The following is a 13,093-nucleotide window of genomic DNA, read 5'->3' as shown; positions in this document are numbered from 1 at the left end:
TCCTAATCCTGCGTCGCACGCAGGCTTCCACGTACGCATGCCTTCCCTTTCCTTCAAAAATTGCTAAAGATAAAAAAAAATATTTTTCACCAAACTTCAAATACGCATAACTTTTTCGTTTTAAATTATTTTTCTTCTTTTTTTTTTTAATGGCATAAACTTCACGGACCTAATTTTTAGTTACAACAAGTTTGACAAAATTTAAAGGTCTAAAAATCGAGTTATGACTCAACGAAGTTGGTTAAAAATTAAGTTCTTGCCAAAAACACCATAAGTCATATGCTTTCCAAATTCTAAATCCTATAGCATAAGTTTATAACCAAAACAACCACGCAATCATCATTCATCTATGTTCCAATCATTTTTTTTATCATCCATACCTATAATCTCATCAATATACTCAACAATTTTCAATTTAAATTACAGACATTATTCATCAATTTTATCATCATCAACCACCACAATCATCAATAATTTTCATCAACACTCATTAATATCAATACTCAACACACCCTTATCACAAACTCAACAATTTACACAACATTTACTAAACCTTAGCAATTCTATTTAGTTCAACTTAATCTATAGTCAACTAGCCTTGATTTTCACACAACATTATATATTATCTATAAGAAATCGAAATCATATCTTGGCTTATTCCTCTTTAAGTTCGGAACGCCACAAAATACACCATTTCACAAATGTCCAAAGCTCCAAATATACACCAAAAAGAAAATCTAGCCTCCAAGATTCAAATTCAAGATTCCACTTCCATCAATTTATCTCCAAAAACTTATAATTCAATCTAACACCATACAAATATCACTAAATCAACATAGGATTCGCTATACCAATAATTTCACAAGGTCTAGAGAATTCTCACCTTATCAATGGAAGTTTTGGGATAAGACCCAATAAATTTTCAAGACTAATTTGATCATAAATATCAAAATTACATAATATCTCAAAAAATCAAAACCTCTAAATTTAAAACTGAAGAATTATGAACTGGGCACGAAATCTCAAGTTCCTTACTAAATTGTTCGGTAGGTTTTGTAGAGAATTTCGTGAAAAATGTGCGGCTGCTAACGGCTCATCAATCAAAACTTCGAATGAAAAGATATGTGGAATAGAAGATTTGAGCAAGAATTTGAATGTTCTTCCCTTTTCTTCATGTAAGCTTTAGCCTGTTTCATTTGGGAGAAGAAAAAAAAAAGAATAAAGCTCTTAGTACTTGGTGAATTGGGTTCGGTTTTAGATTCAATATGAATTTGATTTATCTAATTTGATTTATTTAATTTAATTTTAGATCAAAATTTTTAAAATTAATATTAAAATTTATATTTTAATTAATTTTTTATTAAATTATAAAATTTAATTTTTTAATTTATTTAAATAATAATTAATTTATTGACTAATTATTTATTAATTTTATAAAATTTAAAATAATTATGTATTATCAACTGTCATCCAATATTTAAAAAAATCAGCCTCAAAAGACTGAACTAAATATAAGAAATATTTGCCGACCACGTAGCACGTGATGATGTGACAACTCATTCATCATCTACTATTAAATTAGTTGGATTGCATATTCTGCAACACCTCTTTGAATGATGTTACCAAAGTAACACAGGATGAATGACAGATGAAGTGATATCAAATAATAATTTAATAATTTTTATTTTAATGGATTTTGATTACTACTTCTTCTGTTTTAAAATAAGTGTTATTTTTATAATTTTCTAAAAGATTAATATATTTAGATAAAAATTTATTTAGATATATTAATTTTTTATGAAATCAAAATAAAAATAATATTATTTTAAAGATAAAAAATATTAATTTTTGTTAAGTAAGCAAAAGAAAAACTTTTTTTATTTAAAAAACTAGAATTAATGTATTTAATTTCATCGATAATTAATTTTTATCAGTTTTTCATATAAATTCTTTTTTTAGTATCTTAAAAATATTCGTTAGCAAAATTGTAATTTTATTTTTCTGACTTTAATTTAGTATTATCAATTTATCATTGCAATGCCAAATTTGAGACCCATTATTTCCATTGCCTTCTTACTTTCGTTCATTATTCTGAGCTTTTTCAGTTGTTAGTCAAAACTCAAAACTCAACGAAACAAACAAAAAAGAAGGAAGGGAAAAAAAAAATTAAAAAACAGAGACACACACTCTTCTCTCCGTCTCCGAAACCAAAACGCAGAGTTCCCAAAATTCCCAAACAGCAATGCCGATTTTGCGCAAACCCTAACTCCATAGCCTTCATTTCTCCGACCAATTCTCCTTCGTCATCGCCATGAACGTCGACCGCTACCTAAAGGAGCTCTCCGGCTCTTCCCAGCGAATCCCGACGGAGCAGAGCTTCCACCATTTCTACCTCAACTTCGACGAATTCAAGCGCCCGATCGACGAAATCGCACGTCGCTCGCAGTCGATGCTGGAGAGCATCGGCGCCACCACGCATGCATGGAACACCGGCGTGGATTTCCCGTCCGACATCGACGATGCTTACGAGTGGGTGGTTGACATGAACGATGAGCTCTTGGAATGGTTTGACGAGTCAGTGAGCGAGGTTCGGAAGGCGAGGGAGGAGGACGAGGAGTTCGAGGAGGTGGAGCTGGAGAACGGGTTCGGGTTGGTTCGAGTCAAGAAGGAGGGACGTGGTGTTGGGAAGAAGGTGGAAGCGGCGGGGACTACGGAAACGACGAAGCCGAAGGTGTCGTTTCACTTAGCCACGGTTAGGAAGCCTCAGGATGTGTACGACATTGTCGTTAACAACACCAACGTGCCGTTTGAGCATATTTGGTTGGAGAAGAGTGAGGATGATCAGAGGTTCATTCATCCTTTGGTGTGTTTCTCTTTTTCTTGTTTTTTTTTTTTTTTGTTCCTTTTTTTTCCACAATGCACATTTCATTGGAATTTGGTTGATATATTGAAGTTTGATTTTTGTTTCTCTCTCTCTCTCTCTCTCTCTCTCTCTCTCTCTCCTGAGCGGAGAAGATACACTTGTGGGGTGAGGAAATGGGGAGAACATTTTTGGATTGCATTTATGTGTGACATTACTACATGCAAGTATAAACCATGAAGTTTACTGCGATTTTTGCCCACGTAGTTATTCTGGTGAAGTAATGGTTGTTATTAAATGAGTATAATCTTTTCTTTTTTTTCCTCGTCTTTATTGGCATTAAATCTTGGTGTCGGACTTGGTAGTATTGAACCTTTATATTTTATTGGCTGGCTGAACTTGTTTTGCATAATTTCATTGGTTATCTGCAAACAAATTTACATTTCTTTTCATTGTTTTTGTTTTTGCTATGCTTAAATGTTTCAAAATTTTGGTTCTTATTTATTTGTGTTTAGTTGTATTGCTTTTGTATTTTTATCAGTATTATATTATTACCATGTTTTTATTGAATTACTGTATGATTATTATAACTAATTTACATTTCAGGAGAAACACTCTTATTTGGAGTTTGTTGATAAAAATCTTGAGGGTTTAGTGCCAATGAAGCCTCCTGCAATGGAATGCACTCCTTTCAAGCTAGTGGAGGACGTCAAAGGATTGAAGGAATTGGCTGCGAAGCTGCATGCTGCTGATGAATTTGCGGTAAAACATAAGTCCTATTGCTATGTGTTGCTAAAAGTTTTCCTTTTCATAGCTTGTTATGCCACTAGATTCTATGTTTGCATCCAGTTAACTATTCTGCTATGTGCTGCTTATTGAACAGTTATTGGCAAGTGAGCAAAAACGAAATTAGCGATAGACCCTCCTGTTTGGTTTACGTGTTCGATCTCTGTAGTGTTTCTGTTTCTGGAATGTGACATGGAAAGTGAAATGGCAAACACAATTTTATTATGCTTTCTCTTTTTTCTTCAAAAAATCTTGTAAACTGAAAACGAAAATAGGAAACTGTGATTTATGTACTTAACATGGTGGATGATTTATTGAAGTAATGTAGTGATATGCTCAATGCTTAAATATCACGGATATGATCTCATAATTGTGTTGTTTGGATTTATGTTTACCTAGTTGTCAATCATAGTCCGTTATTTTGGGGATCTTTCCCCCCTTTCAAAATGCATTTAGGTTAAGATGATTTAATTTTGTTTTTGTGCTATGTAGTTCTTTTGCTCTTTCTTTTGTCTTGTGAATGCTATTTTGTTTCAATTCATATAGTATAACTATTGGACCAACATTTTCAGTTTGTTGTAGTTACTGCACCTATAATATTACTTATAGTATTCTTTTGACTTTTTTTTATTCTCTTGTGATATTTAGGTGGATTTGGAACATAATCAATATCGTTCATTCCAAGGTTTGACTTGCTTGATGCAAATCTCAACCAGGACTGAGGATTTTATTGTAGATACTTTAAAGCTCCGTGTCCATGTTGGGCCTTATCTGCGTGAAGTCTTTAAGGACCCTACAAAGAAGAAGGTCTGATATACATGCTTGATGTTTCTTTATTTAAATTCTGCTTCTTTGTGTTGACCCTTTTAATGGTTAATCAGGTCTTGCATGGAGCAGATCGAGATATTGTGTGGTTGCAACGGGATTTTGGAATATATGTTTGTAATATGTTTGACACGGGCCAGGTTTGTGTATTATAATTATAATACCAAATAAAATAATATGGTGGGAATAGTACAATGGTAAACTAACCTAAAAAGAGAGGAAAGTATGCATATCTTATATCTACCTTGTGCCAATATCTCCACAGGAAACTGCTATAAAACCTCAATGATCTTCAAGCTACCAACAAGTGCTTTACTTACAACTAAATTCCTTGAATTTCTATCGTCCTTATATTCTTTTTCCATTACCACCACTCCACATCCTTCATTTGACTTTCATTACTGGCAAACCAAATCTTTGTAAAGGAAAATACAGAGTAACTGTAGAAAATGAATCCCATATCATGCTGCCTGCAGTCATAAAATTTTAAAAGAATGAACTCCGCATTGATGGAAGTATGAAATCTCTACTCAGCTCCAAAGATGCTGAGCACACTATCTCAGCAGATCCTAAGTCCTCAACTGTTTCCTTAATCTATCTTTTAAACTAGTCATACATGAATTGTATGCATTTTGGATGAGTTTGGGACCACCTATTTTCAACTACCTTGGGAGTAATAATATATCATTGTACTTTTGCCAGCAATGGACAAAATGCTTGAATTGAACCTATAGTGAGATTTATCGGTGCTTTGTGTTTTATTGAGCCTTTCCTTGTTTGTCTGGTCTGCTCTAGTTACTTCACGAGTTTCTGCATATTTAATTATATGAGTGCTTTTGAAATGGGAAAAATAGCTAGCTGTTTTTTTATGTTAGTATTTTGAGGCATTTCCTGGATTCTCTATTCATCTATTGGCTGTAAGCTTGTCATATAACCTCAAGATCTAATAAGAAATTTATTTTCATTTTGACAATTACGTAAATGAAAACTATTTCATGCATTCATTGTGTGTTGGCCTCTTCTGTGAAATTAGGCCGTGGTTGGTTAGTGTCTCTCAGACACAAAGATACAAAAAATTTTTACTATGGCGATGATGCACTAGACACAATAGGCTATACCAAATGTCAACTCTACCCTCTATGCTATAACCACTATTTCACCACCACCACCACCATTGCTTTTCACCATCACCATCACCATCACCACTATTTTGAGGCATTTCCTGGATTCTCTATTGGCTGTAAGCTAGTCATATAACCTCAAGATCTAATAAGAAATTTATTTTCATTTTGACAATTACGTAAATGAAAACTATTTCATGCATTCATTGTGCGTTGGTCTCTTCTGTGATATTAGGCAGTGTTTGGTTAGTGTCTTTTAGACACAAAGATATACAAATTTTTTACTATGTTTGGTGATGATGCATTAGACAGAATAGGCTATACCAAATGTCAATTCTACCCTCTATGCTATAACCACTATTTCATCACCACCATTGCTTTTCATCATCACCACCAGGGATTTTTCAACCTCAACCTAAATTATTACCATCAACAACTCTAATTTAATAAACAATTCAACAATTATTTTTTAAAGAAAGAAAAAAAAACTAAAACAGAGATTGAAAAGGAAAAGAAACGAAGGTGAGAGGGAGGCAGTGAAGGTTGAGCAGAGGTGGATGCGGCACAGATCTGGAAAACGTGATGGTGGTGGATGACATGAATAGGAAGAGAGGTGGACGTGGAGGAGGAAGAGAGGCGAGGCATATAACGACTCGAGACGGAGGTGCAATACGAAGAAGGAAGGAGGTGCGGTGAAGACAGAGGGTAGAGGGAGGAAGGAAGAGAGAGAGACAGGAGGTGAGGTGGATAGAGGAGGGAGGCAGTGGCGGCGGCAGCATTGATTGAGGGAGAAGGCAGTGGCAGAGGGGGGAGCTAGGAGGCAGAAGGAGGAGGGATAGAGAAAAGGGGGGGGGGGAGCAGAGAGTGGGATAAGAGGGATTAGGGTTATGGTAGGGGACAAAGCTGAAATTTTAAAAATTAATCAGGGACCAAAGTGGGAAAAATTGTCTCAAAACTTGTGTCTTAGTGTTTGCAGCTTTAAAGAGATTCATGTCTCAACAAAAAAACCGGTAGACATGTACCACCGTGTACATGTCTCTGGTTGACATGGACACTAACCAAACACTGCTTTAAGAAATAGTGAACCAAGTTGTATAGTTTTTTAGCTTTCCGTCATCCCATGTTTTGCTATACACTCTTGCATTATTATATATCTAAAACACATGTATTGAAATATTGATTGTATTGTTCAGGCTTCTAGGGTGTTAAAATTGGAGAGATTTAGTTTGCAATATCTTTTACTACACTTGTGTGAGGTTACTGCAAACAAAGAGTAAGTTGTGTTGTTTATTTTGAGAGTTGCCCTTCCTTGAGTTGTTCTATTGCCTGAACACAGATCTTTTAATTATCTTTGAATGTCTGTGGCTTGGCTTATTCCTTTCATTCTTGCTAATGTTCTTCAACTCCTTGCAGATACCAGAATGCAGATTGGAGACAACGCCCTCTTCCTGATGTTATGATAAGGTGCAATTTTGTTTTGATTCCTTGTTTATTCTTGTTATTCCCTGATGTTATGGATTTGTAGACTCTCCCTGCAGTTTAATTACTACAATTTTTATGAACTGTTATTCTGATGACAGATATGGCAGAGAAGATACACACTATCTGCTGTATATATATGACCAACTGAGAATCAAGTTATTTGCTTTGTCCAAGGAATCTGAAAGTTCTGAAAATCCTCTGGTGGAGGTAAGTTGATATCAAACTAGCTAGATGAGCAAGTGATCTATCAATCCTTTACTTAAGCTGTGGGCCTACTTTGTTCTCTCTTAGACTGCTTTGTTTCTACTGTTTGCACTCTAAAGGATACTGAAAGCATGCAATTGCTGGTGACCTATTTGACATTTACCTGGTCAATATTTTAATTATACATCCTTCTTTTTATTCCCTTAATCAAACAGCAAAACAGCTTTTTGAGGAAAGAAAATGTAAACCATTGCTGAGTACCTGGCTGCCTGATTTAATGATTTTTTTTCCTTCTATTTATCTACTTATTTGTTTCCTTTTCCCTTAAATTTCATTTATTGTCACTGGCAGGTTTACAAGCGCAGTTATGATGTCTGCATGCAACTATATGAGAAAGAGCTTCTAACAGAAGACTCTTACCTTCATATATATGGGTTTGTAACGTTATTTATTCTTATTTTTTTCTGATTTTCATTACTTAAGCATCCTGTGTGGGTATCAGGTTTTCTGGACCTCATTCATTTCTTGATTAACTTTCTGCCTCTATATATGTAGTATTTGTCTGTTGAGGTTTCTGTTACTCATTTAGTTCCTCCCAAAAGGTGTCCATGAAAGATGAATTACTATTTTATATACAGGTTGCTGGGGGCTGGTTTTAATGCTCAGCAGCTTGCTGTTGTTTCAGTAAGTTGCTCTTCAATTTTTGATTTGTTTATCGCATACGCTCAGTTACTTGGGAAATGAAAATGGGTCTGATTCTTCTGTTGAACACCAGTTTTGTTATGTGTCTATGTACCCCTTGGCGAAATCTTTTCAAGATTTGGACTTACTGGTCAGTCCTATTTTGTGAAGAGAAACATGGATGTTTTTTTTTTTTTTGGGGGGGGGGGGTGATGGAGCTAGGATTTCATCAGGATTCTCTTTCACTCAAGTGTGGAAAAGTGATTCCAGCCCTGTACTTATGGTGTTCTAGGGGTAATTCTATATTTTAATGAAATAAAATGACAGGTTTGTACTATAGTGTCTAAGTATCATATCCACCTCAAGTTTTACAACACGGATATGGAGATAAAGCATACTGCATGTTGTTCTTGTATCTTCTCTAATACAGATGCATTTTTGTTTCCTTTTTTTTTTTGCCTTCTATTTTCTTAATAACCCAGCTGGCACTAGTTTAGAATGGTTAACATGCTGAACGTGAGTTCTATCATGAGAAACAGATTTGGTTGGGCCCCCAAATATACTTTCTTTTATAGCAAACTGCATGACATAAGTTTAATTAAAAACATATACCAATGAACCAGGTATGAACATGTACAGCATGAACCAGGTGCAGTGTCTAGAGTTCATAAAATTGGCACACACTTGTACCAAAAGAAATAGTAGCATTCGTTGCTTATGGCCCATACATTATATTTCAAAATTTTACTCGTGGCTGGCAGGGGCTTAATGAATGGCGGGACATTTTGGCTCGTTCAGAAGATGAGAGTACTGGCTTTATTTTACCAAATAAAGTACTTCTTGAAATAGGTAAATAAAAGTTATGGAAGATTTTGGAGAATGTTGGTTTAACAAGTAGGAGTTTGTGGACATACATCAAACTAAACTTTGTTCATATCATCTAAAGCAAAGCAGATGCCTGTTACTATAAGCGGTCTTCGGCGATTGACATCATCAAAGCTCCCATATGTTGATCACAATCTTGATGTCATTGTCAACATTGTCAGACATGCCATTCAAAATGCTGCTCCTTTTGAAGAAGCGGCACTACGCTTGAAAGAAACATATGCTGCAAAAATGAAGGAAGCAAGATTGAAAGCAGCACAAGAAGCAAGTGTAAGTGATATATATTTTACAGTTAAAAGTTTCTAGAAATGATTTGACTGTATTTTTTGATATTATGTACGTGTGGTACTATACAGGGACTTCCATAGTGTTGGTTTAATCTTATTTCTTAACTATTTGGTGGTTATTTTTCTTTTCCTGGAAGCTTGTTCATAATTATATATATGATCAAGATGATCGGTCTAAGTCAAATCTGACTAAACACAAGGTGTGTATATAGCCTGTTATCATACCTGTATCCAGTGTGTAATATGCAATGAGATAGAAAATACAAATCTTGTGTCATTGTTAGTATGGCTCTTAATTAATACCCCAATGTTATATAGGATTAAGTTTTTTATGTGTATGAACTATCTAATTTCATAATTTACAATTCAATAATTGAAAAATTATTCATAAAATATCTATAAGCACTTCTAATTTCCTCTCTTTCTCGTCTTTCCTTTCTCTATAAGCTTGATCAGCTGACCTGAAAATCTCAACCAAATGTGTGTTGGGCCAACAAAACTGAAGTGAAAAATAAGTTTGACTTGACTCTGGCACTCTGCCAATGTGGGGTTTGGTTACAGTCAGCCTGCAAGTCCGAGATACCAAAATCAATTATTAAAGTTACAAGCCTTAGTTCCATTCACATCATTATAACATATAGTAATCTATTTTTATTTTTGAAAAAAAAAATTATTAGAAGTAAATATTTGTCATTTTATAAAAGTTAGTTAAATAAGTTATTGAAATTAGTATCTTTAGTTAAACAAGTTATTGAAAATTTTATTTTTAGACTATAGTCAAATGTATGTATACATAGAGTACCAACTAACTGGTTGGCCAGCATAAGTGCATAACCCATGTCCGCATAGTATTGGACTAGGCCTACGATCTCACCCCTCACTATATTAGGCCCCCAATGGCCTGGTCTAGCCTAATTGACACAGTTGAGTGCTTAAAAGTTGTTGATATTTTCAGATTTTTGTTTGGTTATAATTGTGTGCATCAAAACCTATATGATCATCTTACAGGTCGTAGATGCTGCTCCTGTTGAAGATGGAGTAGAAGCTTCTCATCTGCTAGATTTTGAACATACAGCCGAAGAAGAAAGTACTGTCATTGATAATTCAACCTGTGTTAATATCTCAGAGACCCTTCCATTTTCTTATGATCTGAAGGAGGATTGCTCTCAGCATGAAGATATGAATGGACAAGTAAAAATTAAATCCAGTTGTCTAACTTTAGAGCTTCCACAGGTGAGTCTTAGTGCAACCTTGATGCACTTCCTCTGCACCTATGGTTGAAATCGAAAGTTTTAATTTCCTCGCATTGATGCTATTTTGTTGTTTTGGCCTGAGTGAACAGCATAAATCTAATTATTGCTGATGGTTGATGGGATGATGTAACAAATGTACAGGTACTAGGAGGGCCTATTGATGCTATTGCTGATGCTCTGTCAGGCGATTCAGCTTCAAGAAATAGGCTTAATCCTAATGAGAAGGTTAGCTTTTTGTCTTGGAACATTACAAAGTATGTCTCTTACATGCAGAGGATGTAAACCAGTATTTCTCTTACATATTTTTGGCAATTCTGAATCATCTAACGAGGCTTGTGTGATTACACTACCTTGTGAATTTGTATGCTATATATAATTAGTTGCTCCCATACTTAAAGTCAAAGCTGCTGCTTCTTAGGTCAAGGACGAGATCAAGCTAGATCGCATTAGGATGTCAGTCAAGCTGGAGCCAGTTTCCGCTGCTGTGTCGGCTGATACGGTGATGATAGACTCCAGTATAGATTCCGGCTGTATGACTCAGAACAACCTATTAGGCTCTGAATGAGTAGCGTAATGAAAATTCCAATACATCCTCTTTTGGAAATGGGGTTTAAGATGAGTCAACATCTCTCTCAGAACACTCATGAAGGTGGTAAAAAGAGCTTCAGTCAACTATTCAAATTAACAAAACTAGAAGGATCGAGGTAACCTCAGACTTAAGTGCTGAATTCATCAAATTGTAAAATGGCAAGGAAACAAGTTGATTTTGGAGGAGATAGTTAGGATTCATCATCTTGTGGAGCTACTGGATTCAGGATAGCACGAAGTCGGGTTCGACCTCAAAATTTGGTGTTGCAGAAAGTTTGCAGGTAGCTGGCTTTCCAGCTTTTGGGAATTTATATAACGCAACTGATAAGAGTGGAAAAAAGTAGGTTCTTTTATGTACAAAAATTAATGAGAAATCCAGATGTTGACTTCATTGTCTCACTCTTTGGAAGTCCATTTTGAGCAAAATCAAGATCATGCCTTTAAGCTGTTAAAATCTTGCAATTAAAAATTTGCAGCGGCAGTAACATAATCAGTTGATGTCACAGGTTATGTTTGGGACAAAGCTCTATAGGCAAATAATATAGTGACTCTTAAAAAAATGAGTTAACTCGTGCATAAGTTTTAACTCGTGCATAAGTTATTGAATTGCTCATTTGTGTAGAAAGACCTTGATTTCTAATACTGTCCAATATGCCGAATCTAAAGTGTAAAATGCTGGCGTAATTGTTGGACTGCATTTATGCCTTTATATGCTTAATTATTGTTTGATAAATCGGATTTCTTTTCAACTTAAGTTTTGGAGTCAATAGAGCTTTAAGAACCGAAGTGTTTGGATTGGTGAAGACATCGTCCCCCATAAGTAGACCCCACACCCCTTACATTGTTTTTTCATTTGAAAAAAAAGTGTTACTAGTTTTCAAACTGAAATCTGTTTTTAATTAAATGATCATTGCCACAAATGTGCAAAACTGCAAATTGAAGACTAATTATCGCTTTTTATTTTATCTTTTCCTTAATTTATTAAGTTGAAGATGGTCCGTTGGGAAAATGATAACTAATGTCTAATAACTCCCTGATATTAGAGGATAAAAAAGTTACACAAGCAAATAAAATATTTATCTCCAATAAAGTAAAATACTTAACTAAGTACTCTGTGTATTTTTTTTTTATCTCTTATTCGTTTCTTCTTTTTCTTACACTTTTACTGTTTTTTTTTTTTTTCTCCCTCGTCTTTCTCTTTCGTTATTATTATTCTCTTTTATTATTATCATTGTCCTTGTCAGTCCATTACCTCTTTTTTTTCTTATTTGATTCCTTTTGTTTCCTCTTTTTCTTTTTTTTTGTTTTTTTTTTCCTTTGTTATCATCACCATCGCCATTATCTTCTTCTTCTTAATTAAATATTACACAATTAGTTTAACGATTCATTTAGTTATAAATGACACGGTTAAAAAATTGTCACGGTTAAAAAATTTCGGATTTTTTTTAAAATTTTGGATAATTAAAACTATCATTCCTCCTCCTCCTCTTCCTCCTTATGGTCATCATAGTCATCTTTTGTTTCATGTTTTCATAATTCTTGTTTCACCCTTCTAATAAAAATCTGTGTCACGACTAAGAAATTTTAGTGTCAAAATTAAAAAACTTCTTGTATCATGGTTAAAAAGTTTCGGTGCTATTGTTTATTAAATTCGGCATAATTCAAAACTACTCCTCCTCTTTTTTAGTTTAATACCACACAATCAATTTAGTGATAATAAAACATATCATTTAGTTAGAAATGACATAGAAATTTTTAGTAAATGACACAAAAAGTCTTTAAAGAATTACAAATCTAAAATCTTAACTCATTCAACCAACAAAATATATTCAAATATGTTTTAGAATAAAAAAATACATCAATTTATTATAAATGACATAGAAATAGTTAAACCTCTTATACATAAATTTAATACCACCCAATTAGTTCAATGATAAAAAAAGTACATCATGTTGAGTCTAAAAAACTAATTCATATGATGAACAAACATAATTGTTGGTTTAACTTATTGGAAGCGGTTCACGTATACCGTTGTACTTTAATAGAACATTATTATTCTCATCATTTCAACCAATAAGATTTGTAATAAAATATAACGCAGGATGAGATGAAAGGGAGAAT

The 13,093-nt window shown here is 34.1% G+C and overlaps 1 protein-coding gene across 1 annotated transcript; it reads left to right on the top strand.

Annotated features, from left to right (window-relative positions):
* Window positions 1–1,609: 1,609 nt before the first annotated feature.
* Window positions 1,610–11,426, top strand: LOC112754791 (protein RRP6-like 2). Its single transcript, XM_025802567.3, has 14 exons — window positions 1,610–2,863; window positions 3,467–3,622; window positions 4,295–4,453; window positions 4,528–4,611; window positions 6,786–6,865; window positions 7,006–7,056; window positions 7,173–7,281; window positions 7,630–7,712; window positions 7,917–7,962; window positions 8,721–8,808; window positions 8,906–9,114; window positions 10,140–10,364; window positions 10,526–10,609; window positions 10,803–11,426. The coding sequence occupies exons 1-14, from the start codon at window positions 2,312–2,314 to the stop codon at window positions 10,947–10,949; spliced, it is 2,073 nt and encodes a 690-aa protein (XP_025658352.1). The 5' UTR covers window positions 1,610–2,311; the 3' UTR covers window positions 10,950–11,426.
* The last annotated feature ends 1,667 nt before the right edge of the window (window positions 11,427–13,093 follow it).

The sequence above is a fragment of the Arachis hypogaea genome, chromosome 16, assembly GCF_003086295.3.
Source record: "Arachis hypogaea cultivar Tifrunner chromosome 16, arahy.Tifrunner.gnm2.J5K5, whole genome shotgun sequence".
In the NCBI taxonomy this organism is placed as follows: Eukaryota; Viridiplantae; Streptophyta; class Magnoliopsida; order Fabales; family Fabaceae; genus Arachis; species Arachis hypogaea.
Note: the sequence above shows the minus strand (reverse complement) of the source record. Positions and strands in the feature narration are given on the sequence as shown.